Source organism: Nicotiana sylvestris, chromosome 8, assembly GCF_000393655.2.
Source record: "Nicotiana sylvestris chromosome 8, ASM39365v2, whole genome shotgun sequence".
Lineage (NCBI taxonomy): Eukaryota > Viridiplantae > Streptophyta > Magnoliopsida > Solanales > Solanaceae > Nicotiana > Nicotiana sylvestris.
The window spans coordinates 26,799,692-26,823,265 of NC_091064.1; the positions used below are offsets into that span (position 1 = coordinate 26,799,692).

The 23,574-nt window shown below is 39.4% G+C and overlaps 1 protein-coding gene and 1 non-coding gene across 2 annotated transcripts; both read left to right on the plus strand.

Annotated features, from left to right (window-relative positions):
* The first annotated feature begins 13,652 nt into the window (after positions 1-13,652).
* On the plus strand, positions 13,653-13,757 carry LOC138876617 (small nucleolar RNA R71). The gene has a single exon (XR_011401962.1). It is a non-coding gene; the product is annotated as a small nucleolar RNA R71 (small nucleolar RNA).
* A 2,295-nt stretch (positions 13,758-16,052) lies between these two features.
* LOC138874816 (uncharacterized) lies at positions 16,053-18,318 on the plus strand. The gene is made up of 3 exons (XM_070153601.1): positions 16,053-16,471; positions 17,211-17,745; positions 18,121-18,318. The coding sequence occupies exons 1-3, from the start codon at positions 16,053-16,055 to the stop codon at positions 18,316-18,318; spliced, it is 1,152 nt and encodes a 383-aa protein (XP_070009702.1).
* Positions 18,319-23,574: the final 5,256 nt, after the last annotated feature.

Here is a 23,574-nt window from a genome sequence, read left to right on the forward strand (position 1 = left end):
ATTGCTTTCTAGCCCTTAAGTTGATGCTCTTGTTGCCATACGGAGTAGTCCAATTGCATTGCTTGGATAACAAGAAGGCGGCATGTCTGACAAAATCATCATGGATCTTGAGATTTTAGTACTTGTTTTATCCTCTGGAGTTATATCAACTATCATCACCAAAACTTCATATGGTACAATATTCTCTTATCTTTGCCTATATGGTTGGGAACTTTTCCCGACAGTTGCAAGATTCCCTGTTTTCAGATGTTGCATGTAGTGGATCTGTAGAAAGTGAGATATTCTCAAGACTGGTATTTCCCTGTTTTGTGAGATCAGGACAGGACAGTTTAGCAGGATTTCTTGTTGCCAAGTTCATGCATATAAATCCTTGTCTTAGCTTAATTAACAATCCTGACATTTTTTGTTCACAGTCCAGTCCTTGGTTTTCCTTTTTCCTTTCTAAATCATTGTCCAAACTTTTGTAGATAGAACATTGATGCAGAGAGAATGGTAATATATATTTGAAGGGAGATGATTAGGTTTATGTGGCAACAGGTAATTTTTATTGATATAAAAGTTTTCTACGTTGTCAAATATATATAATTTGTTTAATTGTTAAAGTCAGTACACATTATATTATGATTTGAAAGAACATCCGACCAACTTATAGCTAGTTGCTTTCAACCCGCTAAATTAGCTTAGAGATAGATTCATATATATTAGTCTCTAGTATAAGATTATGCAATACAAGAATATAATTAGACCTGAAAAAAAACATTTCCAAATATTACCCTGTAAAGTTTATTTTATTCATAAAGAATTTTTAGATAGACGTAGTTAAAAAATCATATTTGGAGAACTTAACAAACACACGCTCTCTTTGTTACAATTTACGCATAAGTTACATAAAAAATAAAAATTTTGAAACTTGTAATTCTAGATATAGTATAACATTTGTATGGCAAAAAATTTACTGTCATTATACAGAACTTAAACTCGCCTGAGAGGAGTTGAGAGAAACGAAGTCTATAAGAGTTCTTTTCCAGAAACATTACTTATCCTTTGAAGATTAATGAGACCAGGATTAGAAAACATAATTTTTTACATGAATGGTTTTTCAGGGAATTGAAGATTATAGAAAGAATTATAATAAAATATGCATGACTTCACATCATAACAAAAAATGCCCCATATTTTTAAGTTTTATCCGACCTAGCCTATATTGTACATATTTTGAAAGCACTAGCAAATTCAAAATCTGTGTGATGACCCAAAAGATCATCACTTGTTTTGAAAGTAAATTCTGTGTTCCGAGACCTTAAAAACCTCTTTTTATCTTACCTCGATTTGCCTACACAGTCCGGGCGCATTTCTGAAAATCTTTAATTTTATGTGAAATCTAAGTAAAATAAGGAAATTGGCCTTTAAAATTGATTAAAGTTGACTTTGGTCAACATTCTTAGTGAACGGACCCGGACCTCTGATCCGACGGTCTCGTAAGGTCCGTAGTAAAACATGAGACTTGGGTGTATGCCCAGAATCGAATTCCGAGGTCCCTAGCCTGAGAAAAGAATTTTTAAGGAAAATTATTTGCTGGAAAATATAAAGGCTTTTTGAAGTAAATTGATGCAATTTCTTGATGGTATTGGGCCCGTATCTTGGTTACGGAGCCCGATACAAGTTTAAAATAATAATTTGGTATAATATGTGGAATTTGGTAATAATCGGAGTTCGTTTGGTATAAAATGGACCTATAGTTCAGAAAATAGAAAATTTCAATATTCTTGAGTGATTTCATGAATTTGAGGTTTAATTCATAGTTGTTGATGTTATTATGATGATTTGATTGCACAAGCAAGTCCGTATGATATTTTTGGACTTGTGTGCATGTTTGGTTTGGAGCCCCGAGGGTTCGGGTGAGTTTTCGATATGCCACGGTGTGTATTTGGACTTAGGAAATTTCAGCTGGTATCTGGTATATTTGCCCAGGCCTTTGATCTCGCAATTGTGAGATCAGGCTTCGCAAATACAAAGCTCTCAGGCTTGGTAAATGCGACCCAGGCGTCGCAAATGCGAACCAAGCCTGGGCAGGCCCTCTTTGCAAATGCGAGCTTTGGGTGGGAATTGCGAAGCCTGCTCATCGCAAATGCGATGCTTTCCTTCGCAATTGCGAAGGTGACAGGATTTCTCAGGGGTCGTAAATGCGACAATTTCTTCGCATTTGCGAAAATAATAGTTTTTCCAAGGGGTCGCAATTGCGAACCCCTAGTCGCAATTGCGACATCTGCACCTGTGTAAATTATAACTTAGATGGGATTTCATCCATTTTTGTAACTCTTCAAACCCTATAACATATTTGAGTGATTTTTCAAAAGCACATACTCTTCCAAATCAATAGTGAGTCATTGCTAATTCATTTCTTTCAATCTAATTCATCTTTTTACATGATTTCATTTCAAAATCAAGGGTTTTTCATGGGAAATTGGGTGATTTTGTGTAGAACTTAGGATTTTCAAATTTTGGGGATTTGGACCTTGATTTGAGGTCTGATTTCAAAACAAATTATATATTTGAGTTCGTGGGTTAATGGGTGATCGGGTTTTGGTTCGAACCTCGGGTTTTGACCAAGCGGGCCCGAGTCAAATTTTTGACTTTTTGGGGAAATCATTAGAAAACCTATTTTCATGCATTAAAATTGGTTTATTTAGCATTTATTAATATAATTTAGTAAATTTTACCTAGATACAAGCGAGTTGGTGGTGGAATCAAGAGGTAAAGCGGTAGTTGAGGCTTGATTGTGTTTGTGGCATTGAGGTAAGTGTTTGGTCTAACCTTAGGTTGAGGGAATACGAGTCGTGGTCTTATTTGCTATGTATTAATCGTTGAGTATGACGTATAGGTGTGGTGACGAGTATCTATACGTCGGTGTCAAGCATGCCCGTGAGTCTTATACTATGAATGTTGTGACTCCATTATATATTGTCCATGCTTAATATGATGATTATTAATGTTGAACAAGGTTTATGGAAGTATTCTTGGTAATTGAACATTGTAGAGCATTGTCTCAAGTTGAGATTTATGTTGTGAAGTGATTGTGGAAATGAGAAGAGGTTTATGATATTGTTTCCCTTGCCGGGATGTTATTGCTTATGATATTGTTTCTCTTGCCGGGATATTATTGCTTATGATATTGTTACCTTGCCGGGATTCTATTGTGATTTTATTGATTCTCTTGCCCGAATTTTTGGTGATTGTTGCTTGGGTAAGGAAGAGTGGAAAGCACGAAGGGTAATGTCGTGCGTGATATTGGTGAGTGAGTGTTAATGCACGAAGGGTGATGTCGTGCCGATATTGTAAATGTAAAAACACGAAGAGTGATGTTGTGCCATGATATGAGTGATAATGCACGAAGGATAATACCGTGCCATGATTATGCGAGGTAAAAGCATGAAGGGTGATGTCGTACCGAATCTATTAATTTTATGGTGAGAACGAGAGTAAAAGCATGAAGGGTGATGTCGTGCACTTGTTATTGTTTTCCTTACTCTTGCTCATAATCAAATTATGGTGTTCTTTGTGCTTCTCTACTGAAATTCTGTTAGTGTTTCATATCCAGTGCATCATGTTCCCCCTCCCATATTTTACTGCTAGTTTCTATAATTATTAGTTGCTGTATACGAGTTAACTGCACATGTTTATTTGGTATTCTTTTCCTAGCCTCGTCACTACTTCGCCGAGGTTAGGCTCGACACTTACCAGCACATGGAGTCGGTTGTGCTGATGCTACACTCTGCACTGTATGCAGATCCCGGTACTGGAGCATTTGGACAATAGAGAGGTTGCTGCCTTCAGTCTAGTGGAGACCCGAGGTAGTCCTGCAGATGTCCGCAGGCCTTAGCGTCCCCTTCTATCCTTTCTATTCTATTTTTACTTATTTCAGAGACAGACTTGTATATTTTTTTATTCAGACCACTATTTGTAGTATTCGTAGATGGTCCGTGACATTGTGACACAAATTCTGGGTAGAGATGTATGTTGGATTTTGTACTAGTATTTAGTTAAATTATCAGATTTTGTCTTCCGCATTGCTTTTATTATTATTGTTATTCCGCTATTGATCACATGTTAAATTGAATTGCTAAAAGGTTAGGAAAAAGGCTAATAAAATTTGTAACACTCGTCTTGCCTAGATTTCACGAGTAGACGCCATCACGACACCCGAGGGTGGGAAATTCGGGTCGTGATAAGTTGGTATTAGAGCTCTAGGTTGCTTAGGTCTCACAATTCACGGACAAGCTTAGTAGAGTCTGAGGGATCGGTACGAAGACGTCTGTGTTTATCTCCTAGAGGCTACAGAGTTAGGAAAAACTTCACATATATTCTTTCCTATCGTGCAACTTGATTTCTCAATGCTAATTGAAGTTCCACTCTGTGCTTTCGCAGATGGTGAGAACACGTACTGTTGCTCCCAAATGCACACACAAGTATACGTGGTCGACAAGTAATATAATGATAAGTTGAGTGTCGAACCCACATAAACTTGTGTAAACTACTCACTAAATCACTAAAATTGTTATTCAATCCAGCTAAAATCAAAGTCCAATAATATGATTATATTATACTACAATTCTAAATAATAACTAAGTTATCAAGTAACGAGTTGATTGTTGTGTATTCAGTAGAGACAAATATTCCAGGGTTGTGATCGATTTACCATTCGTATTGTGTTCTAATTAACTCTCCCTTTCATATAATTCACTCATGGTTGCTAATTAATCGATAAATTCTCTCACAACCTTCTCCCGAAGTACTACTCACCTATTTTCAATAGATTAACGCCTATATTCCTATGAAATCAATCTATTAAGAATGCATTAAGATCACGATATTTAATTAAGCACGGTGACTAGGTATATTCCTATCCAAACCACAAATCCGCTCCCCCTAAGGGTTAAGCTCATGCTCTCTTCAATTCTTCTCTATTCTAAACATGGCTTTCCCAAGCATAGCATAGATAGTAAATAGAACCTAACTGCTGGCCAGACAATTAAGCAATTAAACACAGAATTGAAGAAACAACCATATATTGGTGAATTATAATCAAGGTCAAGTCAACGTTAAACAACAATATTTATGGCTAAATCACAATTCCAGAACAATGGGTGTTTAGCCACTCATGATGTAATCAAACAATTGCATAAGTTTTGATTAATTGAAAAATACTAGAAAAGATGAAGAATTCTGAGATGTTCTTGCTCCTCAATGTTTCTTGCGTGTCTTTTTGCTCCAAGGTGCATCTCCCGAATCATTCCTACAAGTAAAAACACTTCAAATAAATATAATTCATAGCATTTAACATCCCAAATTCACGAAACAAGAATAAGATATAAGGCGATATACATAAATATATATATACTTTAAGCTAAACATCAACACCCCACACTTAGACTCTTGCTCGTCCTCGAGCAATAGGATAATCTAATAAACCCCCAACTATGTACAAAATTCAACCATAGAGGAGCACCTTAACTTTCAACCACACACTATACTCTTGACTACAATCAATACCGGCACGTAACCATGAACACACAAAATTTCACATTCTTCCCGTTTAAGCACACCCAAGTATAATATTTCAATTCAATAAATTCCAACAACCTATTCGTCACCACCCAACCTCAACAATCGACTTGCAACCACTAAGCTCCCTCAATTCGTGCACTTACCCAACAAGAAAGTTTACAACATTAACAATCATTCATGAGATCATGTGCCCTCACCAACAAACAAAAGAGTGAGTATAAATTGGTCCACACATTCAAATATACTTTTGAATATAGATTAAGGACATCACACAATTGAACAAAATTCACTCAATCTCACAAAGAATTCATATGCATCCCGTGGTCGTACCATAAGCTTGCCCGTAGTGTATGTCTCTACTAATTTAAGCTAGCCAAATCTAGGATCAATTAGGACTTTATGGTTGTAATGTAGGCTAAGGGACATGTATGGTGCATTTAGAAATAGTGACTAACCCTCCTAAGCACTTTAATACACTACATTCATAACTCAAGCACATATTCTTCTCAACCAATTTACTTGCCTCAAACCATATGCAACATAGCCTTCTTTTCAATTAAGCACTTCTATATTTTCACTAGCACAAATCAATAAGAATTGGAGGTGTATATTTTTCTCCATTATTCGAACTATCATATTTTTTTTCTTCTTTTCTTGCAATTTTTCTTTTCCTTTCTCTTTTTTTTTTGTTGACACACTCCATACATTAAAGTTCATCGGCTAGTGACTTTTGATTTCAACTTTAGTGCACCAACGGGCCCTTCCATGGTTCCACTCAAAATCTACTCCCCAATCTCTAACCTTACTTCTTTTAGCGACTAAGTGCCTTAGGAACAAAATAGGGGATGGCTTGTAATGTGGGTGCCAAAAGAAAGGTCTATAGGCTCAAAGAGGCTAGCAACGGAAAATTCTATTATTATGTGACAAGCACATCCATGATCAAGCAAGAAAAAGCCTATGTTATCTCCTAGATTAGCACAACTTACAATTTCGCTTCAATTAACACACGGGGCAAGTTCTAGACTACACATGATAGCATAGAAAATCACAAATCCTCACACACACGTTGCACATGACTCAATCAAGATGGTTCTGTTCAACTCTCAAGTCAAGCAAGCACAATTAAATGAGAAATTTAAGCAACATTGAACTATGCGGCATACAAGTCAGACAACTGAGAAAAGGCGTCACAAAATAGGCTATTTCCTTTACTTCACAATTCAAACCAAATACACGGAAAAATAGAATGTATGTCATAGCCTAATGTGCCAGCATCAACCATGTCAATGAGTATCTCAGAACGACTCAGGTCCTTCCTAAACTACTCCTAAAAAGAAATTAAAGTGCCCGGTTCAAGCTACACCCTTGAAAAAGAACCGGTGCCCAAAGAAAAACCAAGGAATACTACCTAGCTATTCTAAAAAAAAAATGACACATAAAAAAAAACAAAAATCTTTTTGGTGTTTTTAAATCGGACTTTTATCCCTCAAGAAAATTGTCCAAAAGATCCATCGTCGAAAAAACTCCGATCTTTTTCAAATAATTTTTTTTTTCATTTAAAGAAACTAATACTAAACTAGACTAACTACACTAGAACTACGGAAAGAAACAAAACAAAACAAGTTAATACAAAATATACAACTACAACACAGGTAGTATTCCTCCCACCCCACACTTGAACTATGCATAGCCCTCGATGCAAGCAAAAATGAAAAACAAAGTAGGGTGAAAAGAAAAACTCCCTGTCAATCAGAGCCCCCTTCCCCAGCAGTGCTGGGGTCATTATCATCCGGTCCGAAAGGCACCTAATTCATGGGCCCCATAGCAGCATTGCCATCCTCATCCTCAGTATCCGAACCTTTTACAAAGTTAATGTCCTCAGACGGGTGAACGGGGCTGCCCGGTGGAATCCCCAACATCTCCTTGGACGTTCTGGACAAGTCATCGCGCAAATGCATACGCTCCTCGTCTGTTATGCCAGCCCTGCTCAGAGCAAGTTCAAAGTGTTATAAATGTACCTTTTGAAGTTCTCCTCTCGCTCCATCCGAGCAGCGGGGGTGAGTTTGGACGATGCCTCAACCACATATGTGATTTCCATAAGACCTGACGGCGCCTCCACCACCTCATCATGTTTGGGGTACTCTGGCACTCTGCAAAACATCATATACTGAGTAAGTAAATTGCCAAAGAAGAACTGCCGAATCTGTCGCCCAAACCTTGTGTGGGCCATCTCATTGAGCATGATGTCAACTACATTAATTGGTTGGCCAATCATCAAGGAGAAGATGAAACACACTCTAGCTCGAGTGCAGTCACTGCTGTGCTCCGTCGGCATTAGTCTCGCCTGCACAAAGTTCTGCCACACTTTGGCAGTGTTGTTGAAGTCTGAGCGGACCATAGAGAGGTGAATGTTTCCTTTATTCCGTATCCACTTAGCATTAGACTCTACGCCACAAAGAGTGTGACGGATTTGCTCATATTTCGGCTTCCGGATCAAGCGTTGGAGCCTCCTTGGGTCGGCATTCTCAACCCCTAAATAGTCACACAAATACTCCCTACCCAGTGGCATATCTTTTCCTCGTACACGTGAAGTGCTTCTTCGATAATCCCAGTTAGCATACAGTTCTCGTACCATGCTCAGGTTTGCAGGCCCCGGGCATTCCAAGAACTTGTCCATCTTTAGAGCTTGCAACCTGTCAAGTATATCCGGGAATTTCTTCTCTAAGGCTGTGGTATTAATCCCTATCTCAGAAATGTACCGACCGGACGACACGAAGTCTTTATGCCAAGCTATAGCAGCAGCATCAACCAAGTCCAAACGAGGCCTCGGTCTTAATGGCACTTACTAAGATCCCTCGGCGACCTGTTTCCCCTTCGATTGCCGTGAAGAGCTTTTACCTGCTTGCGCTTTTTGGTCACCGGAGAGGTGGTGGAGGACTTTCCAATGCCTTTGACTTTGCTAGTGCTATCACGAGCCATAGTATCCTGATCCCCCAACTGGGCGCCTGGCGCCCTGCCTGGCGCCCTGCCTGGCGCCCTGCCTGGCGCTAAGGTTTACTTGGAACACTGGTTCGGGCGCCCCAGGAAGCGCTGGGCGCTAACCTGGGCGCTGTTTATGCTGATTTTTGTTTTTTGAATAAACATCCCGATCCCCCGAGCCTTATATATACCCAATTTACACGTCCTACACCATTACCTCTAGAATTTCTATACCTATAAAGAAATTACAATACTCTACCTATCTTAAAAATAAAAAGTAAGACGTTAAACTAGGAAAGCAAATAAAAATTGGGTTGCCTCCTAACAAGCGTCTGATTTAATGTCGCGGCACGACACAGAGTCTCGCTTACTCATCAGCGAGTACAACCTTGGTCTTCTCACGATTAATCATTCCTCCCCAATAATGCTTCACTCTATGACCATTCACCAAGAATTTCCTCTCACCATTTAAAGCTCGCAGCTCGATTGCACCATAGGGAGTGACTCTCACCACCTCAAAAGGACCTGACCATCTCGACTTTATCTTCCTAGGGAATAGTCATAGTCTAGAATTGAATAATAAGACCTGTTGGCCTGGCTCAAAGTGACACGGCTTGATATGCTTGTCATGCCATCTTTTTGTCTTTTCTTTATATAGCTTAGCATTTTCATAAGAGTGCAGCCTGAACTCGTCTAACTCATTCAACTGCATAAGTCTTGTCTCACCTGCGGCCTCAAGGTCCATGTTCAGCTTCTTAATGGCCTAGTATGTCTTGTGTTCAAGCTCAACGGGCAAGTGACATGCCTTCCCATAAACCAGCTTGTAAGGAGATGCTCCAATTGGCATTTTATATGCAGTCCTATATGCCCATATGGCATTATCCAACTTTGCAGCCCAATCCTTCCTATTCACACTCATTGTTTTCTCCAATATTTGCTTGATTTCTCTGTTTGACACCTCAGCTTGCCCACTTGTTTGAGGATGATATGCTGTAGCAACTTTGTGGCGAACTCCATATTTAGCTAGAAGGTTATTCAACAATCTATTGCAAAAATGAGTCCTTTCATCACTAATTAAGGCATGTGGAGTCCCAAATCTCGAGAATATGTTCTTTTTTCACAAAAGCAGTTACCACCATGGCATCATTCGTTGGCAAAGCAATTGCCTCCACCCATTTTGACACGTAGTCAATTGCTAGCAAAATGTATTTGTTTCCTCTGGACGGTGGAAATGGCCCCATAAAATCTATCCCCCACACATAAAAAAACTCAACTTCTAGAATGTTATTTAAAGGCATCTCATGCGTCCTTGTGATTGTACCCATTCTCTGACATTGGTCACATTTCTTAACGAATGCATGGGCATCCTTGAATAAAGTCGGCCAAAAGAGACCGGATTATAGCACCTTTGCAGCTGTTCTATCTCCTCCATGATGGCCCCCATAAGGGGATGCATGACAATCATACAACACTAATTCCACCTCATTTTCAGGAATGCATCGCCTCATCAACTGATCGGCACATTGCTTATAAAAATAGGGCTCATCCCAGTAGTAGAAGTTCATATCATGTAAGAACCTCTTTCTAGCTTCAGATTGGATTTCGGGAGGAAGTACCCCACTCACAAGATAATTCATATAGTCTGCGTACCATGGGGGAGGGTCTTGGGTTATAGCAAAAAGTTGCTCATCAGGAAAGACTTCTTTAATTTGGCCACCCTACTCCACGTGATCGTGATTTTCCAACCTTGACAGATGGTCAGCTACTTGGTTTTCTGTCCCTTTTCGGTCTCGTATTTCCACATCAAATTCCAGCAACAATAAAACCCAACGCATCAATCTAGCCTTAGATCCCTTTTTTGTAAACAAATACCTGATTGCTGCATGATCGGTATGGACTATGACTTTCGTTCCCACCAAGTACGCCCGAAATTTCTCAAAGGCCCACACTACAGCTAACAACTCTTTCTCAGTGGTGGTGTAATTCAGTTGTGCATTATCAAGAGTCTTACTTGCATAGTAGATGGAATAAAACACCTTGTCCTTCCTCTGGCCTAGCACTGCCCCAATAGCAAGGTCACTCGCATCACACATAAGTTCAAATGGTAAAGATCAGTCAGCTGCCACAATAATGGGAGCAGTCACCAACTTCTTTTTAAGTTCTTCAAATTCCTTGAGGCAAACATCATCAAAGTTGAAAGTTACATCTTTTTCAAGCAGCCTGCACAGAGGATTAGAAATTTTCGAATTTTTTTTAATAAAGCGCCGATAGAAACCCGCGTGTCCCAAGAAACTCCGAACACCTTTCACTGAAACAGGTGGAGGTAATTTTTCAACTGCCTCCACCTTCGCCTTATCAACTTCAATTCCGCTCCTAGATACCCTGTGACCCAACACGATGCCTTCTTGTACCATAAAATGACACTTTTCCCAATTCAGTACCTGATTTGTTTCTTCACAACGGGCTAGCACCTTGCTTAAATTCCTCAAGCAATCATCATAAGAAGACCCAAAAATTGAAAAATCATCCATAAACATTTCCATGAATTTTTCCACCATGTCGGTGAAAATAGCCATCATGCACCTCTAGAAAGTGGCTGGTGCATTACAAAGACCAAACGACATTCGCTTGAAGGCGAAAGTTCCATAAGGACAAGTAAAAGTAGTCTTCTCCTGATCCTCTGGGAATATGACGATCTGATTGTATCCCGAATAACCATCAAGGAAGCAATAATATTCATGCCCGGCTAACCTGTCTAGCATTTGGTTGATGAATGGAAGTGGGAAGTGGTCCTTGCGAGTTGCCTTGTTGAGCCTTCTATAATCAATGCAGACTCTCCATTCCGTAACAGTGCGAGTGGGGATTAGCTCATTCTTTTCGTTCTCAACTACAGTCATACCTCCCTTTTTGGGCACACATTGAACCGGGCTTACCCAGTTGCTATCAGAAATAGGGAAAATGATACCTGTATCGAGCAACTTGATTACTTCCTTTTTCACCACCTCTTTCATAATGGGATTTAATCTCCTTTGCTACTCTACACTGGGGCGGTGACCGTCCTCTAAAAAGATTTTATGCATGCAAAACGATGGACTAATACCCTTGATGTCAGCTATAGTCCACCCAATGGCCTTTTTATGCTCACAAAGTACTCTGAGCAATTTTTCTTCTTGAGTTCTGGTCAAGCTGGACGAAATAATCACGGGCAATGTCTCAGAGTTCCCCAAATAAGCATAGCGCAGATGTGCTGGGAGTGGCTTGAGTTCTAGCTTCGGAGTTTCTTCAATAGATGGCCTGGGAAGGGTCAGAGTAGCAGGCCTGTCCAACTCTTCAAATTTTTTAAACCCATGTACATAACTGCAGGATATATCCAGTACTTGCTCAATTTCTCCTATTATTTCATCTTCACTATTTTCTACATCCCCAATCAACACTCGTTCAACAGGATTTGCAGGGCTCATATAGGGTACTAACAGTGTGGCATCACTCTCCACCACAGAGATCATGGATAACTCTTCATAGTGGGTTGGTAACTTGAGTTCTCTATAAACATTAAAGAGCTCCACTCGATCACCCACTCTCATCGTCATCCTTCATTCGTAGACATCTATAATAGCTCAGCCCATGGCTAAGAATGGATGCCCCAAAATAAATGGGACTTCCTGATCAGGCTCGTAATCCAAGATAATGAAATCGGCAGGGAATATGAAGGAACCCACTTGAACTAGACCATCTTCAATCACTCCCTCAAGATGAGCAAGGGAGCAATCAGCTAACTGTAAGATAACTGTTGTTGGGCGTAGCTCACCCAACCCCAAATGTCTGAACACAGATAGCGGCATCAAATTGATGCTGGCTCCAAGATCACATAAAGCTCACCCAACATCATGTTTACCAATCGAGATTTGGATAGTGAAACTACCCGAATCCTTCAATTTCTGAGGTAACTTGCCTTGAATTCTGGAACTGCACTCCTCAGTGAGTGCCACAGTCTTGAACTCGGTTAGCCTCCTTTTATTTGCCACAATATCCTTGATGTACTTTGCATATTTGGGTACTTCTTGTAAGATGTCAACCAATGGAATATTAATCTGCACCTGCCTCAAGATATCAAGAAATGTTTTATATGCGGCATTGTCTCTTAATTTCTACAATCTTTGAGGGAATGGAGGTGGTGGCCTTGCAACCCATTGTGGGGGTTGCTCAACCACCGCCTCTCCAGCTGGCTTTTCGGGATCCTTAGCTTTCTCTGATATTGATTCTATAGTGGTTGGCCTCTCATTAAAAGTCACCTATTTCCTTTTTTTAGAAAGAACTTCCTCTAGTTCTACTATTCCTTAACGACACGGCATGAATGGCCGCCCTAGGATTTGCTTCAATGTCACTTGGAAGAGCTCCAGGTGGTCTAGTGTTTTGAGTACTGGCAAGCTGTCCCATTTGACGCTCCAAATTTCTCACTGTTGTGGCGAGGGCTTGCTGTTCAACCATCACTTTCTGAGAGAGGGCTTGCTGTTCAGCCATCACTTTTTTCAACATGTCTTCAAGGTGACTTGTAGGACTCGCTTGTTATTAAATCTGAGGTGGTGATATTGTTGTTGAGGTGCTTGAGGCCTGTATTGATTCTGAGTGCCCTAGTTTCCACCCCAAGAGAAGTCTGGGTGGTTCGTCCAGTTAGGATTGTAAGTGTTCCCATATTGGTTTGTTTGACCCCTATTTGAATTACCCACAAAGCAAACAGACTCTGGATTTACGGGGCATATGCCGCTCGTGTGCCCCTCTCTACATATTTCACAAAAACCTTGAACCTGTTGTACCTGTTGCTTGTTGATACTCAAGTTCATCTGGTTGACTTGATTGGTCAGTGTAGAAATCTGTGCTGATAATGCTGAGACGACATCTAACTCAAGAACCCCCGTAGACTTTTGCACTGTGTGTCTTCCTATCTCTCCTTGCCAATCCGGATTGCTCTTGGAGAATTTGTTCAATAATGCATATATCTCGTCAAAGCTTTTCTCCAACACTTGACCCCCAGCTGCAGAATCTACCACGATCTTTGTTTCAAAATGTAGCCCTTCTATGAAAGTGTGAGCTAACACTTCATTCATCTGATTGTGATGAGGACAGTCTCTGAGTAGCCCCTTGAACCTTTCCCAAGCTGAGTATAAAGATTCTCCCGCTTTCTGTTTGAAGGCAACTATCTCACTTCTGATCTTTGCAGTTTTGCCTGAAGGGAAGAACCTTGCTAGAAATTTTCTTGCCAAATCATTCCATGTTGTAATTGAATTAGCTGGTTCTGCTTTTAGCCATCGCTTAGCCTCGCCCAACAGAGAGAATGGAAAAAAATGTAAGACTCACATAATCTGGAGTGACCCTGTTACTGGTGTAAGTATCACTAATCTCCAAGAAGTTCAGAATATGCTGATGTGGATCCTCGTGTGGAAGACCCATAAATTGCCCGTTTGCATGAAGCAGCTGGATCATGTTCTGTTTCAGTTCAAAGTGCCCAGTGATCCTGGGCTTCACTATACTGGAGGTGACATTAGCAATGCTGGGCATCGCCACCTCCTGAACAACTATGGGTTTCTCCTCTACCATGTCCACAAGAAATTGAACAAGTGCCTGAATATTGTTCGTGTCCCTTGCTTCCCTCAACCTCCTGTAAAATGTTCTCTCAGGTTTAAGATCAAAGCCTTTAAGTCGGTCTTGGCTCCTGACCCTACGCATTCAATCAAAGTTCCTGAAATCCGAGCAACAATCAAGTAATGTTAGACTTGATGAAATAGACAATTAAAGTAAAAACTAGCAAGCAGCTAATATTCAAGTCCCCGGCAACGACGCCAAAAACTTGTTGCTCCCAAACGCACACGCAAGTATACGTGGTCGATAAGTAATATAATGATAAGTTGAGTGTCGAACCCATAGAGACTTGTGTAAACTACTCACTAAATCACTAAAATTGTTATTCAATCCAGCTAAAATCAAAGTCCAATAATATGATTATATTATACTACAATTCTAAATAATAACAAAGTTATCAAGTAACAAGTTGATTGTTGTGTATTCAGTAGAGACAAATATTCCAGAGTTGTGATAGATTTACCATTCGTATTGTGTTCTAATTAACTCTCCCTTTCATATAAACTCATGGTTTCTAATTAATCGATAAATGCTCTCATAGCCTTCTCCCGAAGTACTACTCACCTATTCTCAATAGGTTAATGCCTATATTCCTATGAAATCAATCTATTAAGAACGCATTAAGATCAAGATATTTAATTAAGCACGGTGACTAGGTATATTCCTATCCTAACCACAAATTCGCTCCCCCTAAGGGTTAAGATCATGGTCTCTTCAATTCTTCTCTAATCTAAACATGGCTTTCCCAAGCATAGCATAGATAGTAAATAGAACCTAACTGCTGGCCAGACAATTAAGCAATTAAACACAGAATTGAAGAAACAACCATATATTGGTGAATTATAATCAAGGTCAAGTCAACGTTAAACAACAATATTCATGGCTAAATCACAATTCCAGAACAATGGGTGTTTAGCCACTCGTGATGTAATCAAACAATTGCATAAGTTTTGATTAATTGAAAAATACTAGAAAAGATGAAGAATTCTGAGATGTTCTTGCTCCCCAATGTTTCTTGCGTGTCTTTTTGCTCCAAGGTGCATCTCCCGATCATTCCTACAAGTAAAAACACTTCAAATCAATATAATTCATAACATTTAATATCCCAAATTCACGAAACAAGAATAAGATATAAGACGATATACATAAAAATATATATACTTTAAGCTAAACATCACGTACTGCTTCATCAGTTGACCGATAGCCCACGCCGCCAGTAGTAGCTCATGCGAGGGGCAGAGGCCGAGGTCGTGCTAGGGCCCGAGGCAGAGGCAATTGAGCAGCAGCACCCGCGATGGAGCCTCTGGTTGAGTTTGACGATGAGGTTCCAGCCCAAAAAGTTCTAGCAGGACCAGCTCAGGTCCTAGAGGGGTTCATCGTCACCCCAGTACTTCAGGATGCTCTGGTCCATCTAGTGGGCCTTATGGGAGTGTCGCCCATGCAGACTTGATTCTTGTATCACCAGCGGTCTCTGAGTATAGGGGAGGAATACAGACTCCCGCTACTAGCACTCCGTAGCAGATGGCTCCCCAGTTTCAGACTCTAGCAGCTCTGCCAGTTGGGGTAGCTCAGCCAAGTGTTGTGGCACAAACTGGTGAGGGGCCAGCTATGTCTGCTGATGCCTTGTGGAGATTGGACAGGTTCACCAAGATTTTTACTACCACTTTTGGTGGTACATCTTCTAAGGATCCCCAGGATTATATGGACAGTTGTTATGAGGTTTTACAGAACATGGGGATAGTGGAGACCAATGGGGTCGACTTTGCTGCTTTTCGTCTCTCTGGATCTGCCAAGACTTGGTGGAGAGATTATTGTTTGGCTAGACCAGATAGTCACCGGATTTGACTTGGGATCAGTTCTCTTAGCTATTTATGGAGAAGTTTATTCCTATCACTCAGAGGGAAAACTATCAGAGGCAGTTTAAGCGTCTCCAGCGGGGTTCTGTGACTGTCACTCAATACGAGACCAGATTTATTGACTTGGCCCGTCATGCTCTTCTTATAATTCCCACTGAGAGACAGAGAGTAAGGAGGTTCATTGAGGGACTCGTTCATCCTATTCGATTGCAGATGGATAAGAAGATGGGGAGCAAGATTTCTTTTCAGGATGTGACCAATATGGCTAGGAGAGTTGAGATAGTTCTATCACAGGGGAGTGGTCAGGGGTCTCACAAGAGGCCTCGTCATTCGGGCAGGTTCAGTGGTGCCTTGTCTTGGGGCAGGGATCTTTTGGTAGGGGCCATCCCTCCAAGCCATTTCATTCAGCACTACAGGCTTCTCAGATGCCCCAGGTGGTCGTGGTTCTCATATGCAGTGTTCTGATCAGTTACCCTACAATGCATCGCTAGCTCCTATCAATGCGCCTCCATTCCAGAGTTTTCAAGGTCGTCAGTACCAGCAGCTAAGGACTTGTTATACTTGTGGCGACACAAGGCATATTACTAGATTTTGCCCTCGAGCACCGAGAAGCTCTCAGCATCAAGGTTCCCGTGCCATGGTTTAGGCACCGGGTGTTCCACCGCCTGCTCAACCAGCTATAGGTGGAGGTAGAGGTGCTAGAGGTGGAGGTAAAAGTATTAGAGGTGGAGGTCAGGCCGCTAGAGGTGGAGGCCCGCCAGCAAGAGGCCATCCCAGAGATGTAGTTCAGAGTGGTGGGGTCCAGCCCCGATGTTATTCTCTTCCAGCCAGTCCTGAGGCTGAGGCCTCCGATGCAGTTATCACAGGTACTGTTTTGGTTTGTAGTAGAGATGCTTCAGTTCTATTTGATATAGGATCTACATACTCCTATGTGTCATTTTATTTTGCACTGTATTTGGTCATGCCTAGTGATTCCTTGAGTGCTCCTGTATATGAGTCTACACCGGTGGATGATTCTATTGTGGTATATCGTGTCCATCATTCATGTATAGTTGTTATTGGGGGTCTTGAGACCCGATTAGATTTGTTACTTTTGGATATGGTTGATTTTGTTGTCATATTGGGGATGAACTGGTTATCACCTTACCACGTTATCTTGGACTGTCATGCCAGGATTGTGACATTAGCCTTGCCGAGGTTGCCTCGTCTGGAGTGGGGAGGGACTCCTGGTCATTCTACCAGCATGGTTATCTCATATATGAAGGCTCGGCGTATGGTTGATAATGGATGTTTGGCTTACTTGGCAAAAGTTCGTAATTCTAGTGCCGAGGTTCCTTCTACAGATTCTGTGCATGTTGTTCGTGAGTTTCCTGAGGTATTTCATTCAGACCTACCAGGTATGCCACCCAATAGGGATATTGACTTTTGCATTGATTTGGCTCTGGGCACTCAGCCCATTTTTATTTTGTCTTACCGTATGGCTCCGCCGGAGTTGAAAGAATTGAAGGAGCAATTGCAAGACTTGCTTGATAAGGGCTTTATTAGACCTAGTGTCTCACCTTGGGGTGCGCTAGTGTTGTTCGTTAAGAAGAATGAAGGATCGATGAGGATGTGTATAGATTATCGGCAGTTGAATAAGGTTATAATCAAGAACAAGTATCCATTGCTGATGATTGAAGATTTGTTTGATCAGCTTCAGGGTGCCAAGGTATTTTTGAAGATTTACTTAAGATCTGGCTACCATCAGTTGAGGATTAGGGCATCCGATGTCCCTAAGACAACTTTTCGCACTCGGTACGGGCATTATGAGTTCTTGGTCTTGTCATTCGGGTTAACAAATGCCCCAGCAGCTTTCATGAATTTGATGAACCGAATATTCAAGACTTACTTGGATTCATTCGTGATAGTCTTCATTGATGATATTTTGATCTATTCCTACAGCCGGGAAGAGCATGAGCAACATCTAAGAGTTGTTCTTCAGACTTTGAGAGACAGTCAGTTATATGCTAAGTTTTCAAAATGTGAGTTCTGGTTGAGTTCACTTGCATTCTTGGGTCATGTTGTATCAGCAAAGGGTATTCAGGTTAACCCTAAGAAGATTGAGGCAGTCAAAGACTGGCCTAGACCCCCATCAGCTAATGAGATTCGGAGTTTCTTAGGTTTGGCAGGCTATTACCGTCGGTTTGTAGAGAGCTTTTCATCTATTGCAGCCTTGATGACCAGGTTAACCAAGAAGGGTGCCCATTTCAGGTCGTCGGATGAGTGTGAGGCGAGCTTTTAGAAGTTCAAGACAGATTTGACTACGGCGCAAGTGTTGGTTTTTCCCATAGGTTCAGGGCCATATACAGTGTATTGTGACGCGTCTTGCATTGGACTTGGTGCGGCGTTGATGAAGGATGGCAAGGTCATTGCTTATGCTTCGCGATAGTTGAAGATTCATGAGAAGAATTATCCAATTCATGATTTGGAGTTAGCAGCCATTGTTAACGCGCTGAAGATTTGGAGGCACTATTTATATGGTGTGTCATGTGAGGTGTTCACGGATCACAAGAATCTACAGTACTTGTTCAAGCAGAAGTAGCTAAATTTGAGGCAGAGAAGGTGGTTGGAGCTATTGAAAGACTATGATATTACCATCCTATATCATCCGGGGAAGGTCAATGTAGTGGCTGATCCTTTAAGTAGGAAGTCACTCAGCATGGGTAGTTTTGCGTAAATTCCGATCGGTGAGAGACCGCTTGCTTTGGATGTTCAGGATTTAGCCAATCAGTTTGTGAGGTTGGATGTTTCTAATCCCAACCGCGTGTTAGCTTGCACTGTCGCTCGTTCTTCATTATTTGAGCGTATCAGAGATCGGCAGTATGATGATCCTCATTTATGTGCCCTTAGGGACATAGTGCAGCACGGTGGTGCCAAGCAGTGTCGCACCTCCTTTTTGCCACGCCCGCGGGGCGCGTGGGGAGTTTTCTCCAATTAAAGGACAGTCGAAACGGGATTTGTTTGTTTGTTTCAGAGTCGCCACCTGGGAATTTTAAGGCGTCCCAAGTCACCAATTTTAATCCCTGAATCGAGGAGAATATGACTCTGTTTATTATTCTGCGAACCAGAAATCCGGATAAGGAATTCTGTTAACCCGGGAGAAGGTGTTAGGCGTTCCCGAGTTCCGTGGTTCTAGCACGGTCGCTCAACTGTTATATTTGGCTTGATTATTTTGATTTATTAAATACATTTTTATTGCATGATTTTATTGTTACCGCTTCTATTTAAATTGTTTATAATTAAAAACCCTTCTTCGAATCGAATCACGCGTACGTGTATTCGTTTTATATATTAATATTTTTTAACGTGAAAATCGTGTCACGCGTACGTATACACAATATAATAATTATTATTTATTTATTTTTTTGGAAATTTTTTATTATATAAAATAAAGACTTAAGTTCGAAATTGTGCTAAAATAAAATTATGAACGTTCGTCGCTCTTGTATAATTAAATATTGAACCGCACATCTCGAGTTATATGAAATTAATATTGATATTCTCCGAAGAGCCCCTTTTTTTATTAAATGTTCGTTCGAAGTTGCGCGAACGCATAATCCGAATTGCTTTTAGAAATATAATCAGGTTACGCGAACGCATCCCTAATCACGCAAAAGATTCTTAATAGTAGTATAGATTTTCCATAAATGTTTATTGCATCTATCTATTTTAAATGTAAGAATCGTGGAGAAAATCCGATTGGGATGCCACCAAATTTCTTGACAAAGAATTCAAAATTTATTAGGCGTTGCTACAAGTCTTATTTTACGCGTATGAATTATATACCTCAAAACTATTCAAATTTTAAAGAATTAATGATATGAAAAAGAAACAAACAACATGTAACTAAAAATACTACCATTTTTATCGTGGATACAACATTAACATATCCAAAAATTGAATCGCATATAAAACTGGAAAAAGAATTAATTTGATAAACAAATTAATAGTTTCTGCAGAACTTTTATTGTTACATTTAATGCGAATTCTATTTCTACATATCCTTGACATAAAATGTTGCAATTCGTGCTTGTAAATCCCATATCCTTATCATATACTTGTTTTTAGTCCAAAGTTATAATTGTTTGGTTAATTTTGCTTACGAAGATTGGGTTTGAGATAAATAAACCAATTCTTATATTCTGCCTATGCGAATATTTGCAAACACTAACTCTATATTTTGTAAAAAATCATTGACATTATTTCATATATTAAAAGAAATGAGTTGATCGCGTTCCTAAAATAACTAAGCCATTTGTTATTAAGAAAGAGAACTAATCTACCAATTGATTTAATACTATATTAACCAACTAAAACAAAACTGAAACTTAAACTAATAAAATTTAAATGAGTAGAAAACATCCTTATAATCAAACTTCATTTACTTGCCATGTTGAAACTTTTCATGACATGAATTTTCAGATATGTACCTGATATTGGAAGCAAAAGAAAATGATGATGAGAATCAGCAGCAATAATAACAGTACAATAGCAACAACTGCCCAGCAACAGTAACAACCCAGTAACAGACCAGTGGAGTAGTAATCCCAAAAACAAAAGCTTTAAGCTTTAAATAAAACAACAACCATTAATACTAATTTCTAACAAAGAAAGAAAGCAGTAGATTTTTTTTTTAGTTTTATTTTTATTTTGAAAACTTAAATATTTTTCGGAATTTTTTCTCTCTTCTATTCTCTGTCCGTTTTTTTCTCTCTATCTGTATTCTTCTTCTTTCTCATTTGTCTTCAAGACTTCCCATATATATAATCCCATCCCATAAATCTTTTAATCAATTAAATCAATACTTTTTCTCTACCCAACCCATTATCTTTCCACTCATCCCCATTACATTAAATAAACATATCACACCACCCCATTATATTTTGTCCCCCATGCTTTATTTAAAATAATGCAAGATTCCCCTTTAATTTAAATCTTGTCCCCCCTTTATATTAAATAATCATATCACAACCCACCCCATTTCATTTTGTCCCCCATGCTTCAAATAAACAATTTCAAAATGTACAATTCCTAAACTACCCCTTCCGACCTTACTGAAATTACCAAACTACCCCTGAACGTACTACAAATTTACCAAACTACCCATCAGCTATAACACATCAATTAATCAAACTTAACCAAAATATAGACAATATGATCAATTTCTAACAATGTTCAAACAACAATATGAACATGGATGAACATCATAACAACAATATCACATGAACACGATTTTAACAACATTTCAACAACAAATCACATGAACACGAATTGAACAACAAAGAACAACTAAAATTTGATTGAACAATATTTTAGCAACAAACAATCCTATTTTCGGATTCAACAACAACAACAATCAAAGTATGAAGATTTCTAAATTCAATCATATTGAACTTAAAATCAACTCTAACAACATTACAACAAACAATTCTTATATTAAACTTAAAACAAGATTATGAGAACAATTCAAGCAATAATCATAAATGGTAAACAAGAAATCAAACTATACAAAATTCGGATTCAAGATCATCCAAACAAAGTATGAACATGAATGAATCTATTTTAAGACAACAAACATGACGGATTAAACGATTAAAACAATATATTCCTTTAATACAACTAAATTCTTTAAACAAATAACAAGATCGACGAAGAAACAATTATGAACTTAAACTTGAACTTAACAATATTAACAATTTCTAACAATACATAAACACATGAAACAAATTGAAGAAATAGTTGATTAAATTTCAATTTGAATCTAACAAACATCAAACTAACAAATACTTACTTAAACAATAATACAAACATGAAATAAACATGAAAACAACTAATTAAACTTCTATTTTGAAATCTGAAAATTAATTTAACAAACAACATGAACACAATAGAAAATTATTTCAAAGATGAACAACGAACAAAACAAGGATTAAATCATTTAACGATTTTGGATCCGGAAAATATCAAACAAAATATGAACAAAAATAAAACTCAAAAACAACTAACCGGAGATGAATCAACGACGAACTTTGATTGTAAACAAATCTGTCCAAGCCTCGACCAAAGCTCGAACGAAGGACGACGAAGACGAAGAAGAAGTAGAAGCAGCGGCGGAGGAAGGAGGAGCAGCGGCAGCGTCGCGGACAGCCATGGCTGCTCGTCGCAGCTGGACACGGGCAGCAGCTGGTCGTCTACTGCTGCTGCGTTCAGCAGCTTATGGAGAAAATGGAGCAGCAGTTCGGGAAGCCATGGACGACGCAGAGGCAGCAAGAAAAAGCAACAAACATGGCGATGGGTTGACGACGAAGACGCAGCCATGGACGAGCCTTTTGAGCTTGACATGGAGAAGATGGGCTTCTTGGTGGTGTGTGCGCTTGTGTCGAAGGAGATTAAGCTGCTGGAGCTTAGCCATGGCAGCCATGGATGTGTGTTTTAGAGTTTGGAGAAGAAAGAAGAAAAGAAGAAGAAGAAGGGGGGGGGCGGATGACTTAGGTCATTTTTAGGGTTTTTGGTTTTTTTTTTTTTTTTTTTTTTGTGTCTTTGAAATGCAAGATAGGGGTATTGGGTCTTTTGGGTTATGGACTGGGTCGACCCAGTTCGAAATGGACTGGGTCGTAGGGAAGATTGGGCCATTTTTTGGGCCTATGTCTTGAAATTGAAGAAGAGGCCTAATTCCGACTTTCTTTATATTTTCGCTCTCTTTTCTTCTTTTATTTTTTCTAAAACTAAATTATAAAAATACTTAAACTATTATTAAGAACTAAATTAAGTTATAAAGGCGCAAATTAACTCCCAATAACAATTAACACACAATTAAGTATTAATTAAGCATAAAATTGTATATTTGGACATTAAATGCTAAAAATGCAAATGATGCCTATTTTTGTAATTTTTAATTTTTGTAAAACAATTTTAATTACTAACAATTGTAGAATTAAATCCTACATGCAAAATGCGACATATTTTTGTATTTTTTATTAATTTAGCGAATAAACACGCACAGACAAATACAAATAATTCTTCAAAATATCACAAAATTGTACACCAAAGAAAAATCATTTTATTTTTGAATTTTTTGGGAGTAATTCTCATATAGGGCAAAAATCACGTGCTTACAGCTGCCCCTCTTTGCCCGGAGACACGAAGGGTTTTCGTGCAAAGATAAAGCGAGCGATTTTTGCCCATCCGAGTACTCCGTTGAAGCATTTTTTTGAAAAAGATTTGACCGAACCTTTGCTTCAAAGGTTTCCTACATATCCTGGGCTAAACAGGAATCAGGTCAATGTAGTTCGGAAACTTTGGTAGCTGGGACTACCGTTGGACTGCACTGTTACTGTTGTTGCATGCTATTACTACTGCTTACCGATCTCCTTGTTACAACGTGCTTAAAAGAAAACAAGAAGCTAAGCTATACTGCAATTTTTCTTGTTGCCTTGCTTTCTTGTTTGCTTGCATTTTTTCCGGTGATTTTCTTCTTTTTGACACATGCACTTGAGTT